At 41.0% G+C, this 18,702-nt stretch overlaps 1 protein-coding gene across 1 annotated transcript in view; it reads left to right on the top strand.

The window, feature by feature from the left end:
• KNTC1 (kinetochore associated 1) overlaps positions 1–18,702 on the top strand; it is a 75,732-nt gene that overhangs the window by 22,693 nt on the left and 34,337 nt on the right. The window contains exons 19-33 of the mRNA XM_026656929.1: positions 339–404; positions 955–1,016; positions 1,984–2,095; positions 2,841–2,984; positions 3,225–3,281; positions 3,380–3,481; positions 5,074–5,190; positions 8,252–8,395; positions 8,625–8,723; positions 9,687–9,790; positions 9,969–10,074; positions 13,555–13,689; positions 15,622–15,741; positions 17,307–17,376; positions 17,452–17,519. Coding sequence (XP_026512714.1) covers positions 339–404; positions 955–1,016; positions 1,984–2,095; positions 2,841–2,984; positions 3,225–3,281; positions 3,380–3,481; positions 5,074–5,190; positions 8,252–8,395; positions 8,625–8,723; positions 9,687–9,790; positions 9,969–10,074; positions 13,555–13,689; positions 15,622–15,741; positions 17,307–17,376; positions 17,452–17,519 — 1,506 coding nt within the window. The remainder of the gene's footprint in view (positions 1–338; positions 405–954; positions 1,017–1,983; positions 2,096–2,840; positions 2,985–3,224; positions 3,282–3,379; positions 3,482–5,073; positions 5,191–8,251; positions 8,396–8,624; positions 8,724–9,686; positions 9,791–9,968; positions 10,075–13,554; positions 13,690–15,621; positions 15,742–17,306; positions 17,377–17,451; positions 17,520–18,702) is intronic.

Here is an 18,702-nt window from a genome sequence, read left to right as displayed (position 1 = left end):
CCACCTGCCCAGGGGAGGTGGAGGGTCCGCCGCAGCTGCCCACCCAGCTCTTACCGTGACCCAGGTTGCAGCTCCGACCCGCGCCCCCCCCCCCCCCCGTGCGTATTCAGCAGAAATGGTCCACGGATATAAAGCAGATACCTGCAGATTTGCGGGGCTCTACATGCATGCAGAGATCCCATGTAAAGATTGAGAACTTGCAGGATCAAGTCCTTGATTTATGAAGATACTAGTTTTTTGTTAGTGTTTACTTTAAAGTTCTATAGTGCTGTGCAATATGTGATACATTATGCATCTACAGTATTGCCAACTATTGTGTGTTAATACATTCATTTCAGATCTTGAAGAGAGATGACAAAATGATTGCTTCTTTATCAGATGGGGTTCAAGTGTCCATAACAGAAGTAAGAGAACAAATAAAAATTGCCTTTATTTTAAAAATGGTTAACTTCCTTTAAACAGTTAGGCAATTTTAAAAATTGGATTAATGTCTATACGTCTTAAAAATTTAATCTAAAAATACTCTTAAAATATGAGAAGAGATCCTGATATTGATATTCCTTTCAGCATGAAATGTTTTCTCTTGCTATAGAAATGAATGCTTCTTAAGTACTCTAGAAACCAGAGAGATCAATCTGTTTGTCTCTTGAATTTTTAATGTTGTTAAGGAGCTTTTAAACAACTATAAAATGTTTTTGTGTTTATTCAGCCATGTTGTAGCTAAGATGGTATTCTTACAGTGTACAGGAGGTGGAGTATAAGCCATTTATAGTCTTGAATTTTTGGAATAATATGTACTAAGTAAATTGTCCTGCTTGACTAATTGGTTAGAGATTTTGGAAACCACCTGTACCTATCATTTTTATATTGTTTTTTTCTTAACCATTTTAACATCACTCTCTGAATATCTAGAGTTTTCCCTTCAACTAAAATAACTCCTTTATCTCTGTACAGGTACTGAGAGCTCAAGCAAGGCTAACTACTTTCTATGGAGTCTTTGGACCAGAGAAATTCAGGTTTCCATTAAAAAAAATTTTTTTTTTTTAAAACTGTTGGGGCTTTCCACTTGGTGTCTCCTCCTTCACTCCTACTTTTACTCTCCCCCCACCCCCAGAGCAGGTAGTGGGAAAGCGGCAGAGCTCCACTTCTGTACCTAACATGGCAGCTGAGCTAGCACAAAGGAGAGGGAAGTAACCTGGCTGCAGTAAGCTACTTCTGCCCCAGGAACATGGTGGGAGAAAGAAAGGAATTCTGACCATCAGTCATGGTTCCTTTACTCTGAGTCTCAATTTTTCCCCAGAGCTGCTCGTGGTGTTAGCCAAAGGCTCAATCTAGTACGTCAGGCTTTTTCCCTTTCCTTCTATGGTCTTGTTTTTTAATTTCCTATCTGCATAAGATGTCAGCCTGCTCTGCTGTTTGTCTGCTTGCTTGCTTGATTTATTTATTTATTACAAGCAAATTAAGCAGAGAGAAATGTGTGTCTTCCTTATATGGGGGTCTAATTTTCCCTCTATGCCTGTACGCAACCATTAGGTTGGTGGTAGTTCTGCCACACACATAGGAGGAAATACACTCCAGCGCCTTTTTTTGGACATTAGTATTCATTCCTTCATTGGGCTCATGATATACCATCAAGTAGCTGCATTGTGCCTCCTTGCAAAACAAAATCTGAGGAGGCCAGAAGGGAGCACGTAAGTAAACCCTGGCCATTTGAACCAGAAGAGAAGTCAAGCCAAGCCTACGTGGTGAAAATATGTAACCTAGATTTTTCTGTTGCAGATGCTTTATTTTAAGCATTATTTAGCAGAAAGTTGGTATTTGTGGATGTGTGCCATAAGAGGGATATGATTTTTCAAAATCTATATTCACTTTACCACTATCTCTGTTCTTTAAAAACATGTTGGAATGTGTGTATGTATGTGTAATATATCTTTTAAATACTGTACATGAAAGCCTAATCACTTTTCCTCATCATACTCCTAGTGGAATTGCTTGGACTGAATTCTTGAATAATGAAGATATTTTCAAGAACATTCTTTTTCAGCTACAAGAAGGCAATCTCCCTTGTGCGCAATACCTCTGGCTTAGGCATCAGGTATGAAGTCTCAGGTGTTTTTTTTAAATCTCTGTTGTTCTAGAAAGACCAGTATTAAACACCTCCTTAACAAGTAGAAAGTCTAAGAGGATCCCATCTTTGATGAGGCTGATTACATTATCCTATTTCCTTTGCATTCTGAACTTGTTACTGGTTAGACAAATTAATTTCTGTTGTAATATTACAGATAAGTCCTTTTGGGGGGGATGCCAAAGCCATGAAAGATGACATTTCTGGGACTCTGTCAGGCTTGCTGTCTTGTGTTTACCTTCTCAGGAGCCATGGACCTTGCTCACTAACAGAATTTTTAAGGCTTGCTTAAGACTTGTTTGACTGCTGCCTTGAAAATGCTTTAAAAGCAGCTATGTGAATTGAGATGTAACAAATCCAAAATGGTGGCCAAAAGCTATTGAATTTCCCATTGTCTTGCTGGAGAGAGCTAGAGATCCATAACTTTTTGGTTTTCTAAAGCGATGGCATTGTAAGCCCATTTCTGCTTCCACTGAAGTTTGTGGCAGCAAGATTGTGCTCTATATATTGTGATAAATTTACTTCACTTAAGCTTTGTTTAACTTGACTACACTCTCTTTAACGTGAGAATTTTTTCTTGATTTCATATCTGTGAATGTCCAAACTCTTCACTAATATAAAGAGCCATGTTAGAAAGAGAAGTATCTTTATCTGATATTATATAATATCATATACACTACAATAAAAACATAATTGTTTTGCTTTTATATCTTAGGCAGATTTTGAAAGCAGCTTTGATGTGAAAATGCTGGAGGACCTGCTTAACACAATCTGTACCACCATTCCTGTAAAAGAACTGTGTCTGTGGTTAAAAAATGTTGTGATTCCTTTTGTAAGGAGGGTTGTGCCAAAAGGACAGGTAAAACTATTAAAAGAAACATCCATGCAGATGACTTTTATATAAAATATTTTTTTCAGATTAAGGTACACTGTTATATGTAAGCCTCTTGCAGAAATGGTATTTTTTTATACTCAGAAAAGCCATTTCTTTAGTATTGTGACTTTCTGCAATTTGTTTCAAAAATTAATAATATTACTTCATATTATTGTAAATGTTTTGCTTTAGCACACAACATTTTAATCACTTTTTGCATTTCAGAAAATATTAGCAAAATGGCTGGAACAAGGAGCTCGAAATCTTGAATTAACTGATAAGGTAAAGTACATTTATGCTGCAAAAACCTTGTATTTCTACATACGTTGTATTTCTACACTTGTACTGATAGTCTCACTAATTTCTAATATTTTGGGTAGGCAAATTGGCCAGAAAATGGACTTCAAATGGCAGAGGTGTTTTTTACAAGTAAAAATCCAGGTGAACTGGGACTGGCATCTTCCTGTCGTTGGATTCCCTTGGTAAGGAGTATAGTTAATTGATTACACTATGTTGTTAAATATTTACATTACTGGGACAGAGATCTTAACATGTAGTCTTTTTATAATCTGATTGCTAAAACCCAGCATTAGCAATAAAATACATATTCTTTCGGTGAGGGAAGATTCATTTCAGGGGAATGAGGAATTAGGTTCCTATCTTCCTTTGTCTTATCTTTTAGCCATGTTAACAAATGTCCTTTTTGCTAGTCTTAAAGTATTTGCAGTTCTGAAATTGGAATGTGACATGTCTCTCCCTAGCCCAAAGGGGGGCAGGGGAGGGGGAATTACTTATAGCATGTCAGAAAGTTCCTGACTGCTCTTCTCAACAATGTTTACAACAAATCTTTTGTGAAATGCTGAACTCGTTTCAGTGATTATACAAACCAAATAAATTATGCTAGTTCTATCAGACAGTTTGTTTACTGCTGTCTCTTCAGCAATCCAACATGATATGTTTTTGCAGTTTGTTACTTTTATTGTGTTGTGACAAATCATAACACTTAGCAGATTCCTGTATTCAGTTCAGTTAAGTTGAGAATCTCAACTCTTGCTATAAATCCCTATATATGAAGGTAGTAAATATACTATAGTACAATTTTGTATAGCACCTGCAATATAACAATATTACAGAATGATTTATGGCTTTTAAAAAAGACATATTATCAAGAGGACATAAAGCTATTAGGAAGACACTAAAAGGCTACCGTATGGGGAGTGCCCACCAGTCAGGTTCAGGGTCCAACTCAGGCACACAGATAATAATGATGGACAGCAATACAAAACGAAGATAGAACTCCCTTTGTTTCTTCTTCACTTCTTCTAGAGCCTTCTGGTTGCAGTGAAGAGGGGCAAAATGGTGTTTGCCACTCTACCTCTCACCAGCCTCAATTTTTTTTTTAAATCCTATTCCTACATGAATAATTCTGGTGTCTATTAGTCAGCTTTTCTTAGCAGCAGCATGAAATTGACATGATTCTTGACAGTGTCACTACTGAATAGAAATGGTGAAACTAATTAGTCTTGTTTAACTTGTTGCTGTTTGCCAAAGTTCTGGACCATGGCAAAGGCAACGAACATGCCTATTTGTAGGGGCAGGAAAATGACACTGAATTGGCTTACGTTCAATTCACATTTGAAAGAGTATCTCCACAGAAGTAAGACCAGTAACTTAGTAGATTTTGTTTTGTTTTAATGAAAGCTTAAATTCCACAGAAATAGGACCTCCCCACCTTCCCAGGCCACGGGAGTGTAGGCACAAGTAGCTTTTTCAAATCTTGGATTAGTCCATGCAAATAAAAGTAAATTTATGTAGGTTATAATAATATGTATTCTATAGATACAGTAGCACCTGTAGATAGGGTGGGACAGAGGTGACAAGAAATAAAGTGCAAAACAAAGCAAACCAACTGCTCATTGTCTTTCCCACTCCTGATATGTCCCATTTTCAGACTATGGGCTGACTTTTTTTAGTGTATGTTTTTTATGAAAACAATAGCAGTTCTGCAAAGTATGCAAACTTCAGACAATTATCGATTAAGCTCCTCAGGAAATTTTTCTCTATTATGTTTCAGAAGTGTGGTGATTGCGAAGAGGTACATCGGTTAAAAAAGCTTGTAAATGATTTACAAGAGCTGGAAGATCTCCACAAAAAGTACAGGTGCAAACTAGCGCTCTGTGATTTTGAGAAGGTAATATTGCAGGCATATTAAAAATAATCTGAGTACTGTCTATATGGTTGACACTTCATAAAAAAATCACTGAAACAGAATAGTTCTGTGGATTATTGAGCATAGGATTTCAAGCCAAGAACTACATGGTAATAGTCCCTGCTCTGACACCAACCTTTTGGTTTCATATTCACTTAATGGCATATAGAGTACACTCAGCTAGCATGGGTATAAATACCAGTGTAGATGGTGAGGCACTGCTTAGGTGATAGAGTACAAACATGCCAAACCTTTTTACAAGCCCAAACACTGCCTCCCACATCTACAGTGCTATTTTTAGCAGTCTAGAGTTCCGCAGCCTCCCTGCTTCCCCCCCCCCCCCAGAACTTTTCATTGCTGCAGGTAACGACACACCAAAGTGTGGACACAGCTCACTTTTAACTGCAGCATTTGCCACCCTCCTGCATCAACGGGTGAGTGAACTTGATGGGGCCAGCAGTGAAAAGGAGATAGTCCCAGTAGCAAGGGAGGGAGACACTCCCCAAACAACAATAGGTAGTGCCTCCCCCTGGGAATCTCAGGCCTCGTCTACACTGGGGGGCGGGGAATCGATCTAAGATATGCAACTTCAGCTACGAAAATAGCGTAGCTGAAGTCGACGTATCTTAGATCGACTTAGAATTACTTACTTCGCGTCCTCGCGGTGTGGGATCGACGGCCGCGGCTCCCCTGTCGACTTTGCTTCCGCCTCTCGCTGAGCTGGAGTTCAGCAGTCGACAGGAGAGCAATTGGGGATCGATTTATTGCGTCTACACTACACGCCATAAATTGATCCCTGATGGATCGATCGCTACCTGCCGATCCAGCAGGTAGTGTAGACGTACCCTCAGGCACCCATTGGCCAGCTGGGGGAGAGAGGTGCTGATTGGCCAACATTTCCCAGAATTTAGCCCAGTTCAGGGGCCATGTGGAGCCTCTTTTGGCTCTGTGCCAGCAGCCCACTACCCACTCAAACTAGGAATAAGAACCCAGCCTGACAGATGCTGTGGGTCTAGCCGATCACCTATTTAGGGGGTCAGGAATGAGGTTTTTCCCATGTGCCAATTGGCAGAGGATCAAGGAGTATTTTGTTTTCCTTGCAGCACTTTCAAGCCACAGTGGGTTGAGTAGGAACACACTTAGTACCTGTAGCTGATCACTGCTGACTCACCGGTGCAGCGCCTCCTGCTGGTCAGTCCTGGAATTAGCTTATTTAGCTCAGGAGCACCCTCCTCTGGCCAGTTTCTCCCTGCCCTTACCTGCCACTCTGCAGTCCCTTTATCTCCACCACGTATAGGCCCCACGTGCCTCCTGGACCACGGTGTCCCTTACCTTGGGGTGCTGCCCCTCACCCAGGGAACCCCACTCGCCTCAGTGACCCACTGCCAGTCCTCATCTAGCCCTTTACTCAGGGGCAAACTGCAGTCCGCAATGGCCACTCATCACTGGCTAGGGGTTGGACCTGCAGCCCCAGTAGCTCCTTAAGCCTTCCTGTCAGGCCTCAGCCAGGGAGGTCGCCAGGCCTGAGCACCCCAGCTCAGCCTGCCCCTTCCCCAGCACTGCTCTGTTGAAGGTACCCTGTGCTCCCAGGCAGCCCAGTCCCCCCTCCCCCCCCCCAGGCTGGAGTGAGACTGCCTGTCTCCTAGCTCACAGCCCTTTTTATACCAGCCCTACCGGGCCTGGATTGGCTGCTACCTGCCTTGGTCTGATTGGCTCCTCGGGCAGCCCTTTCCCAGAGCTGGTTTTAACCCCTTTCTCCCCGGAGTGGGGTGCTTGCCCCGCTACAGGACCTACCGGGTATTGGGGTGGAGTTGTTTGTTCATCGCAACTTGCGTCAGGTTTCCAGTGCAGTTAAGAGAATACCGTGAACAGTTCCCAGAGGTAAAAGACCTGGGATTTTGGTGCTGGGCCTTGGGATCAAGTGATAGGGTGAGACTTTGGCCTTTGTGGGCCAAGGTCAGACCTTGTGATCCTTGCAGGCCGAGGTCCTCACCCTGCTACACCCTCTGTCTCCCTTGTGGTGGGGAGGGTGATGAGACTTGGAGCTCAGACCTGGGGGTTGGCTGAGTAGAGCCTACCCTGTGTTATGGGCTATGTGGTAAGGAGCCCTGTAACCCCTGCACTGGAACCAATTAAATGCCTGGTATAAGAGAATATGAGTGATAGGCAGGTAGCACCCCTCCATTGTGTTAAAGTTGTGACCTGCTGCTTAATTCCATGCATGTGTCTTTCCTCATTTTGCCACTGTGTCCATATCAAGTAGCTACATGTACCCTCCATGCTGTTACAAGTGTAGACAAGGCCTTTGACTTTGGGTAGATCATTTAATCTGTGCCTTACTTTCTCTATACATAAGAACGGCCATACTGGGTCAGACCAAAGGTCCATCTAGCCCAGTATCCTGTCTTCAGATAGTGGCCCATGCTAGGTACTTCAGAGGGAATGAACAGAACAGGTAATCATCAAGTGATCCATCCTCTGTTGTCCATTCCCAGCTTCTGGGAAACCGAGGCTAGAGATCCCATCCCTGCCCATCCCAGTGAATAGCCATTGATGGACCTATCCTCCATGAATTTCTCTAGTTCTTTTTTGAACCCTGTTATAGCCTTGGCCTTCACAACATCCTCTGGCAGAGAGTTCCACAGGAATAATAATATTAAACCACCACAAAAGGGTGTCATGAAGTATGTTTATTGCATGGAAAGGTTTTCAAGATATAAACTGCTATATAAATGTGATTAGGCATGGTCCCTTCCCCTATTAGTTTACAGTTTCTGATAGTGTCTATTGGATGACAGTACAAGCTTGTAGTGGAGGAGAAATCAAACATTTAGCTCAACACAAGAAGGCTTTGTGGAAGAAGTTTGTAGGAGGTTTGGTTTTCTTTGGGCTGGGCAATGAATGTTAGGGTCTGAAGTTTTTCCTTTGACTTCATTGGGCATTGGATAAGGCCCTTAGAGAAATGAAGGAAGAATGCTGTTCACTGTGCTGTTCTAACATGCTGTGGAGCTTGTGTTTCTGTAACTGTTTTTCTGCCCCCTAGGAGAATGCAAGTACAATAGTATTCCGCATGTTTGATAAAGTTTTGGCACCAGAGCTCATTCCATCCATTTTGGAGAAGTTTGTAAAGCCATACATACATGAACATAATCTACAACAGGATGAACTTCTCTTACAATATATAAAGGTATCCATTTTCCCTCCCTTTTTAAAGGGACGTTATTTTAGGCAAGAAATCAAGGATGATTGTTTGCTATTTACTCTTACAATTTAGGACCAGCTTCTGATATCCTTACTCCTGTGTACAATCCAATTGATTTGAATGATAAAATCTGTTCCTTAGTGTTTAAATTATCGAATGCTCCTGCCATCATTCTGAATGTTTAATATTAAACTTTATTTATCAAAATACTCAGGACTTGCTAGAACGCTGTCGTACACGATCTACATCAGTGTTTGAAACTGCATGGGAGGCAAAGGCAATAGCTGTCATTGGCTGCATATCTGATACAGATGTAAGTACATTAAATAAATGTACAAATGGATCTTACGCTTGTTTGTTGTGTTATGAATGAAAAAATTATGTTTGTATTCAAGAACAGAATACATTGCGTGGTAGGAGTAAGGGATGGGCCAAATACTGTCCTGCATTTCAGTCAATCCTAGGAGGATTCTTTGCTTGATCTAGTGCCTTTTACCTTTCCCTTTATTTAAGGCTGTTTTGTTTCTGCTTTCCAGCTATCGTGGGTAGTTGTGCAAGTGGCCTTCTGCAAGGTGCAGAGCACCCTCAATTTTCATGATTTTGGGGTGGGGGGGGGAATCACAGTGGTGCCATTTTGGAGAGAGGCCAGCGTGGTTGTGCATTTCATTATCATTGAGCCACCAGGATTACCTCTGTCGTCACCATGGCTTTGTAGTTGTAAGTTTATCTTTTAGAAGAGTTGTTTCATTATCAGCAGTTCTTTTTTTCTCGTAGAATACTATGTTAAGGTACATATAAATTTTTGGAAGCATTGCAAGAGCAACTTCCTGAGTCTTTTAGTCATTTAATAACAATTAGACCTACCTTCAAGAACTTTATACAACCTTGTAGCACACCTTGCATGATTTAATATTTTATTTAAAGTTTTTGGAAGAAGCTCTCTAATCCCTTTTAATAAGGTTGCCAAAAGACAGAAACTTAGAAAAAAAATAAAGCATACATCTTAGAAAACTTTAAAAATATAAAACACAGCTACTAACATCAATGGGAGTTCTGCATGTGGAACTCTAACGGAATTGGGCTATAAATTATTCTGATAGTTTGAAGGCTTTCAGGGTGTATCTGTGTTGTGTAAAACTTAGGGATACCCTCTTGTATAAATGGAGTTTGGGAAGGGAGAAACCTTCCATGTCTAACAGAGTCATGGGTAAACGATACTTGAAGGAATTATGTAATGTAAAGCTTTGTTTTCAGAGAAATTTGGATTTCTTTGCAGCTGATATTTGATGCAGTATTGCAGATAATGCATGGTGCTGTGGTGCCTTGGAGTGCAGCTGTGGAGCAGCTGGTGAAGCAGCATTTGGAAATGAAACATGTCAAGTAAGGGAACATCACTTAACTCCTAACACCTATCTCTTCAAAATCTTTTAAGATATTTTACTCTTTTTTTATTTTTTCTTTCAATTAGAATTCAGGGTTGAACTCTACCTTTATTTTTTTTAAAATATGCAGTTAGAAGAAGCAAAGCTATTAATAATAGTGACACATCTATTTGTAGAGTGAAGTTATTGCAGGAAAGTTCTAGACTGATGGAGATGAAGAAGCTGTTACGGGGCTATGGAATGAGAGATACTAATCTTTTAAAGGACAAACAGATGATAATGGTAAGTGACGAGATACTACTTTTATTTATATTATTTTTACTTTGCTTCTATGAGATATATTCAAATAAAGATTACTACACAAGGCTTTGAGTATTTTCACAAGACTTTAGGAGCCAGATTTTGAAAAGATCTTCGCACCCAGCAGCTTCCATTGTTCTATTATTTCTTTTGAAAAGTCTGGCCACTTCCTTTAGATGTCTAAATGAGAGCCGAGCTCTATTGAAAAAAATCAAACCACACAAAGACAATCCAGAACAAGTAAAAATAAAATTAGCAAAACAAATGTAACTTTTAGTCCTCATTCTCCTGCTTTCGGGAGACAGGAACATTTAAGAACTACTAAAATGGCTTGTTGGCTGGATTAGAAGTAAGCATTTGTAGTCTACTGTTGAGACATGTTCAGAAAGGTGCTTATTAGTTCTTTCCATTGTTAATGCTACCACAGGCTATTATCCTGTACAAAGGAACCAAACACGAATGAGAGGATTACAAAAGAAAGAAAATGTAGTCCTGCATTTTCTAATCCAAATGGGATTTTGTAACTACCTGTGGTTTGGTGCACTGTCCTTTTTCTTAATGAGATGCCTGGTAAAGAAAAACGCTATTCAATACAGATCTCTGCAAAGTATTTGAAAAGCAGTCTTAGTCTGCTTCCTACCCCCCATCCGCCGCAATGCATCAGTGGCAATTCTCAGACAAAGTTAGAGATTAGATCTTTAGCATTTCTCATGTCCCTTGGGCTCTGTCTACACTTATGGCTAGGTGTAGAATACAGACAATGAACACCCATGTGGCCATGGTCACTGGAGGGCCTATGCTGAGAATGCTCAATCAGGCAGACTGCAAAGAATAGGGCAGACAACCTCAAGACTGGTGGTGTAGTTTATAATTAGGGCCCTACCAAATTCACAGTCATGAAAAATGCGTCACGGACCATGAAATCTGGCCTCCTCCCGTGAAATCTGGTCTTTTGTGTGCGTTTCCCCTATACTATAAAGATTTCCTGGAGGAGACCAGTGTTTCTAAAATTGGGGGCCCTGACCCAAAAGGGAGTTGCAAGGGGGTCGCAAAGTTATTTTAGGGAGGTTGTGGTATTGCCACCCTTACTTCTGCGCTGCCTTCAGAGCTGGGCAGCTGCAGAGCAGCGGCTGTTGGCTAAGCATCCAACTCTGAAGGCAGTTCCCCACCAGCAGCAGCAGCGCAGAAATAAGGATGGCAATACCGTACCACGCCACCCTTACTTCTGTGCTGCTGCCTTCAGAGCTGGGCGGCCAGAGAGTGGCAGCTGCTGACTGAGGGCCCAGCTCTGCAGGCAGCAGTGCAGAACTAAGGGTGGCAATACCATACCATGCCATCCTTACTTCTGTGCTGCTGCTGACAGTGGCTCTGCTTTCAGAGCTGGGATCCCAGCCATCATTCACCACTCTCCAGCTGCCCAGCTCTGAAGGCAGTGCTGCTGCCAGCAGCAGTGCAGAAGTAAGGGTAGCAGTACCACAACCCCCCTCCCCCTGATAACCTTAACACACACACACACACACACACACACACCTCTCTCCTTTTTGGGTCAGGACCCCTACATTTACAACACTGTGACAATTTAAATAGCTGAAATCATGAAATTTATGATTTTTAAAATCCTATGACCGTGAAATTGACCAAAATGGACCGTTAATTTGATAGGGCCCTATCTGTAATTAAATTTCACCAAGCCAGTAACTAAATAGCTTCTGTAATGCCTTACTGGTTATCAAGAAGCCAAAATACAGTTCCCTTTAAGCATTCCAGCCTTTGGTTCCCCTCCAGACAGTCAAGTCTAATATAGTGAGGGTTACTGAAAACCTTATTCACTATATATGAAGTTCTGCCAATCCCAAGAGATCAGATACATTACCCACCAAGTCAGTGAATATTTCAGATCTTACCCAAGTACATGCTTACAGCCAATCCTTTTTAACTAAATCTAAGATTTATTAATAAAAAGCGTTGCTATGGTTAAAGATCTTTATATATACAGATATGAATACAGTTCTTAGGTCAGTTTCATAGCAGAGATGGTGAGGTTGCTGATTTGTAAAAATCCTTCTAGAATCAATTTAAAAGGTTATAGTCCAATAGGCTATCCATGTGCAGAGTTTGTTAAAATTCTTCCATGAGAAATTGCAGGTATAATCCAGAGTAGACCTGGAGACCTCAGTCTTGTGACTTAGACTTTCCCTGACAAAGTTTAAGCAGATCTGAGATAAAACAGGATCAGGTATGACTTCCTTTACAGTGGAAGCAAGCTGTGGTCACAGCAGGGCTTCCTTGGCTGAAGAATAGGTAATGTATATAGTTGCTTTGAAGCTAATCCCTATTTCCTAGGTTTACTCCGGAAACTAGTTGCATTTATTAGCATAAGGCAATTAACCATCAGGCAGTTCACAGGTAGTCTACTACAAATTTCAAAGACAAATGACAATATTATTACACCACACGTTCCATCTAAATATTAATATCCCCTTTTGATTGCTGAATCAATAGAATATAGTCATGAAACATTATTGACAGGAACAGAAGTTTAGCATCTACAGGCTAATTAGATCACATTGTTAAACTTATAACAACATATAGGTAAACACAGACAAATACAATTAGTATCTATTCTTAATTCTCTAACAATTCAGGCCTACATTTCAAGGACTGTAGTCTATTTCAGTGCTTCTCAAAGCTGGTCCGCCGCTTGTTCAGAGAAAGCCCCTGGCGGTCCGGGCCGGTTTGCTTACCTGCCACGTCCACAGGTTCGGCCGATTGCGGCTCCCACTGGCCGTGGTTCGCCGTCCCAGGCCAATGTGGCCTGCGGGAAGTTGCGCGGGCCAAGGGATGTACTGGCCACCCTTCCCACAGCCCCCATTGGCCTGGGACGGCGAATCGCAGCCAGTGGGAGCCGCGATCGGCCGAACCTGTGGACGCAACAGGTAAACAAACCGGCCCGGACCGCCAGGGGCTTTCCCTGAGCAAGCGGCGGCCCGACTTTGAGAAGCACTGGTCTATTTAACATGGCTTTGCTAACTATCTACAAGGAATGGCCCTGTTTACCATTTCAGTACTCTTCTAATATGTCCTTAAAGGTTATTTTTGGGTCATGCAGCCTTCTGGTTGTTTTAACCCTTGCTGGCTCAGCATCACAGCCCAGCTAACACAGGTATAAATAGCAGTGTAGTTGGTGAGGCACTGTTTAGGCAAGTAAAATCCAGATGCACTAGATCTTTACGGTATGTACCCTGCATGGCTCTTTACATGCCCAAGGAGTGCTTCCCACATTTACATTGCTATTTTTAGCAGCGTAGTGTACTGCTGCCTCCCTGCTGCCAGAGCTTTTCCCTGCTGTAATGAAAGGCTCCAGCATTGTGGAAAAGCTCAGGCAGGGAGGAAAGGCTCTGGCAGTTCTGCTTCTAATGTTTCCAGCAAGATTTAGTATCCATGTCTGTTTTCTTGTTTCAGAGACTGGTGAAATACGTTCTCAAACAAGATACCCCTACTTCTTTGGAAGATGCTTTGAAAATTGTAGCAGCATATATGTTGCCAAGTGTGGAAGTCTATATTTTGAGGATGGTGGACCTGATAGATCGAGATAGGGTATGAAAGTTTTCGTAGTCATTTGATATCTACCTTAAAAAATACTTGGGGCCTATTTTTCAGAACTGCACAATTACTGCAGTTTGACAAACATCTGTGTATGCAATTCATGCAATCATACTAACACTGGTTGTAGCCAATATTATAGTATTGAAAATCAAGCCTATATATATAGACTAAGATATGAGTAAGTTAAATTTATCATGGTTTTCCATGAACTAATGCATAATCACTGAAAGCATGTGTACAATACAGAAACTACCATATTTTGATATAAAGTGAAAAACATGGTAAATCCTCCTTCATTCACTGCCAAAAAGAATGAAAACAATGGATGCTAAAATAAAATATGCTAGAAATCTTCTAATAAGCTTTTCTGCAGTTGCTGTTGAGTGTGGTTGACTTTCTCCAAGCCAGCAAGAAAAGAGTCCATTTCTGGCTTGGCAGCATTGCCATATTGCCACAGGGTGTCAAAACATGTCAGTTTCCATGTTGTAAAGAGGGCCTAAGAATTGGAGTATGTCACAAACCATTTTTTGTGGGAAGGGCTATTGAGCAACTCTTTACTGGCACAAACACCCTCCTTCTGCATCCCTATGACTAGCAGGTGTTTTCCTCTTCTGCAGCGCTTTCTGACTGGACAATTTAGGTAACAGTTCACCAAAGCACTTAAGCACATCCTTAAGTCCTACTGATGTTAGTGGGACTCAAGAATGTGCTGAACCTTCAGCATGCGTAAACTGGGAATTAAATGATTTAGCACCGCTGTATTATGAGAGGAGTCTGTTTAGTCATTGAATTGCTGGTCACCTTTATCTATGATTTAAGGCTAAGATTTTGTTATGGTTATTTTTAGTAAAAGTCACGGACAGGTCATGGGCAATAAACAAAAATTCATGGAAGCCGTGACCTGTCTGTGTGACTTTTGCTGCTGCAGCTCCATGGTTTCCCCCGCCACCATGGTGACTGGGAGTTGAGGTTCCCCTTCTGCCCGCGGCAGCTGGAAGCTGCAGGGTGAGCATATTTCCCAAAGAGAAAACAGGACACCCCCAGCCACTCGCCAGAGGTGTCCCCTTCCCCCCCCCTGCACAAAGCTGTCACCAGTCACTGGAACCCTGAGGAGGGCCCCCTCAGGAGACTGTCACCTATCACTGGAACCTTGCAGGGGGCCGCCTGTCACTGCTGTCACTAGAACCCTGCCAGGGCCCCGCTGGCTGCCAGCCCGAGTCCCACAGCCCCTGGGGCTGACCAAAGAATGTCAGGGAGGTCTCTGGACCTCATGGATGGATTCCGTGACATAAAGGTAGCCTTATCTATGATTATTCTTGCATATCAGGATCTGGGTCTAGGATATTCCTCCCTGTAATGGACCTGCAGTGTGGTAGGCTCCTCTAACTGAGGAACTAGACAGGCCCCCTCCAAAGTACAATTTCCCACCCTAAAAATCTGAGAGTCATTTTTTCAACACTAACCAACTTCTGCTATTCCACTCTCTTACCAGCATGTGGTAATAAAAGTAGTCATACTTGCATAGTCCTGCTTACAAATGCTATGTAATCAATTGTTTTGCAAGAACTCTTAAAGAAATAGCTTTTTTCTTTACCTATTGTATTTATCAACAAATAAACTTGTAGTTTAGCTGCCCTCAGATCTCTGAATCAAAGGATCTACACATGTTAAAAACTATTTTGGGATATTAGAGAGTTTGTATGTTATGGCAAACTGTGTGCTCTATAAAAGGGGAGAGTTAATAGACTCCCCAAGTTGTAAATTGAACTTAAAAAGTCTCTCATCTGGTGGGGTGCCATTATAATGTCAGACAGTAAAGAGATAATGATAAGATAACTGACAAGAAAATTAAAGTTCTTTCAACAACAAATACTCACTCTTGTCAAACTATTTTTGACTTCTGCCTTATAACTTTGTTTTCAGGGAGAGGACTCTCTAAACTTATTAAAATCTCTGCCTATTGCTGAAGCTGAGAAAGTTGCAGAGAGATTGTCTATATGGGCAAGATTGGTATTGCAGAAAGAAGCAGATAATTCTGAAGAGGTACTAACTAATTTCACTTCATAAAATACATGTACATTGATCATTCTAAATGCTGCTTTCAACACGCGTAAAAAATGGGGGTGATTAATGGAGAACTGGTAAAAGCTAATGTACCTTTCAGAGATATAAAGGTGCATATCTCTTGCTTTCTGTATCCATTCATCCATTTGTAAAAAAGCAAATCATGTAAGGTAAAACCACTGTGTCAGAAATGTTCCCTGTATTTTTGAGGCACATTTTCATCTTGGTACAGAGACTTGCATATTTGACTCCCATGAGTATTAATTAAATTACAAATGTAAATCCTAATGCATTACAACTAATTTTACCCCGTTGTAAATTCAGGATTTAACAAACAAATATAGCTCAAATAATTTTAAAATAAATGTGGTCTAAGATCTAAAAAAAGTTTGTAAATGGTATAGCATTGACATGTGCCAAAATTACATAAAGTTCTTCTTTGAGGAGTGTCCTTGTGGGTGCTCCACTTTAGGTGTCTTGGCACCCTGCGCTTCTAGTCGGAGACTTGTGGTAGCAGTGCCCTGGTTGGCCATGCATGCGCGGCAGCTGTCTCACGCTGCTCTGAGTGGTTACTCCGCACGGGCAGCCAACCGTTACCCAGTTCCTTCTCTACCACCTTTGGTTTTGGTCGGAACGATAGCAGCGCCCTTAGCAGCTCTCATATTCCTCTAATTTCTTCCCCTTCCTTAGTTATTTCCCTCGTTATTGATTTCTCCTTTCATTTTTGTTCTATTTTACCATTTAGAAAAAAGGGGAAAAAATCCCCCCCCCCCCCCCCTTTTTTTTCTCCCCACCTCAGGTGCGCAGTCGCCGAAGAGGCATTGGCCTGGCTCTCCAGGTTTCAAACGCTGTCTGACATGCAGACTTTCAATACCAGTGGCAGACGGCCACGCACAGTGTGTCTGTTGCCTGGGGGAGACACGCATTTACCAAAAGTGTCCCCACTGCAAGAAACTCACAGTGAGGACAAGAAAGGCTAGGGGCCTCCAACTAAAACTTTTAATGATGGAGAGATCCTTCTGACCTGCCTCCGACCCCAAGTCCAGGACAGCTCCTCGCCAGTCCTTACCTGCAGCTGCCTCAGTTATGGGGTCCTCTTCAAAAATGGCTGCTAAGGACCCTGGTCCTAAAAAAGCCACAAAACAGTGGTCTCGTGCTTCTCCACACCGTGATTCGCCTCCTAAAAGGCGATGTCCACCCGCAAAAACTGCCCCAGTACCGAGAGCGCCGGACCGCGAGGCACCAGGGCCGTCCGGTACCGAGACGTCCCAAGGAGCAAAAGACCCAGTGCGGTCTAGCTCTCATAGGAGAAAAACTAAGCCTCATAGCTTGGCTCCGAGGGAACCGAACAAACCTCAGGCACAGAGCAGCGCTATGGCCCACATCCTAAATTCATACCCAAGGTTGCCTCCCTCTTCCATCTCAACGAACCCATTTACTTACCTATATTCTTTCCCAAGCTGCACATCGATAATCTGAGCTGTGTACCTAAGACTATTTACCCACCAAAGGCCAAATGAAATATTAACTTTTTTTTTTTCCAGCGCAAAACACAAATGTGTATAACAAAGACACTTGTGGAGGTTCTTAAATTCCTGCTTAGCATTCAGAAAGGTAAGTTGTAACTTACCCCTTTATGTATTGTCCCAGTAAGTAGCTCAGTAAGTAACTATTTTTCCTATTTTACAGAAAATCCTCTGAAGGAAGATGAATGTAAAGCAAACTTAAAAATGTTTGAAACACTTGCTAGCTTGCAGGTAAGTATTTTATAGTTACAAGAAATTAAAATAGGTTTGAAATTACCCTGAGTAATGTTATTAAATGATGCATTTTTAAAAATGAATCCTATTAAAATGTAATTTTAGCTACAATTTTACTATGTTCTGTGTGTGTAATAGTAGCTTACAAATAAATTAAAAATATTCAAATGGCTATGGATGATGAAGATTGATCAACAGATTTTGTCATTTAAAACATTATTTCCATGCTAGCATTTTAGGGAATATAAAGCAGAGTGGATAAAAATAAATATATATATTTTTAAAAAATGAATAAATTAACCCTGATTTTATTTACATTAAAGGTTAAAAAAAAGAGGAAAATATATTTAAACAGGTTTATTTTTAATTTGAAATTATGACAACTTATGTTAAGGCCTAAACTTAGTATAATTTAAATAAATAAAACTAATGTGCTGCATCAGTGAGCCCTTCTCAAACTTTTATGAGTTAAAGGGGTCTGCTTATTTAATTATATACAGAATCAGGGGGAAAATATCCGCTCACATTTTATTAAATGTCACAAATGTCATGTACTATATTCAGTAACTATTATTATTTTCAGTCTTTACAATGATGTTGGTATTTACATTTTTTTCAAATGTGAATACTTCCAGTTTCTGTTGTGCAGAAATGATTTTGCCTTAATTACTTTTCGTTGCAGTTTAGCTAGCAGGTGCAGAGAGAACACTTTTTTTTAAATTTAATTCCAGTTTCCATCTAAATGCAGCTTGACCGAAGTTGTGTAATAAAAAATTAACGTATAGTAAATAAGAAATGTGACTCCCATTTCCAACATAATAAAAAATGTAAAAATTAAGAATTTGAATAAATGTATGTTGTGCTTTATAACTGCTTAAATAAATATGTATAGATATAGTGTATCCTCCTGGTTAGCAAAAAGCGAAGTGTGAAACTTCGTGTAAAAACTATATTTAGTTGCAAATCAATGAGAATGAACCTTTCTTTGGGAAAATAACCAAAAAGCACAAGAAAACAAAATAAAAATGGATTTAAATCAAGGCTTCCTTTTTGCTGATTTAAATCAGTCCATCCTGGTATAAAGTTCCCAGGCCATATGTTGTTGGTGGCTGAAAAAAATTCATACCACTTAATCTTGAGTTAGGGCATATCTACACGGTGCAGCAAGACGCATGCTAGG

This window comes from Terrapene carolina, unplaced genomic scaffold (genome assembly GCF_002925995.2).
Source record: "Terrapene carolina triunguis isolate 2854851 unplaced genomic scaffold, T_m_triunguis-2.0 Scaffold234, whole genome shotgun sequence".
NCBI classification, from domain to species: domain Eukaryota; kingdom Metazoa; phylum Chordata; order Testudines; family Emydidae; genus Terrapene; species Terrapene triunguis.
The sequence above is the reverse complement of the archived record's forward strand: the minus strand, read 5'-3'. Positions and strand labels throughout refer to the sequence as shown.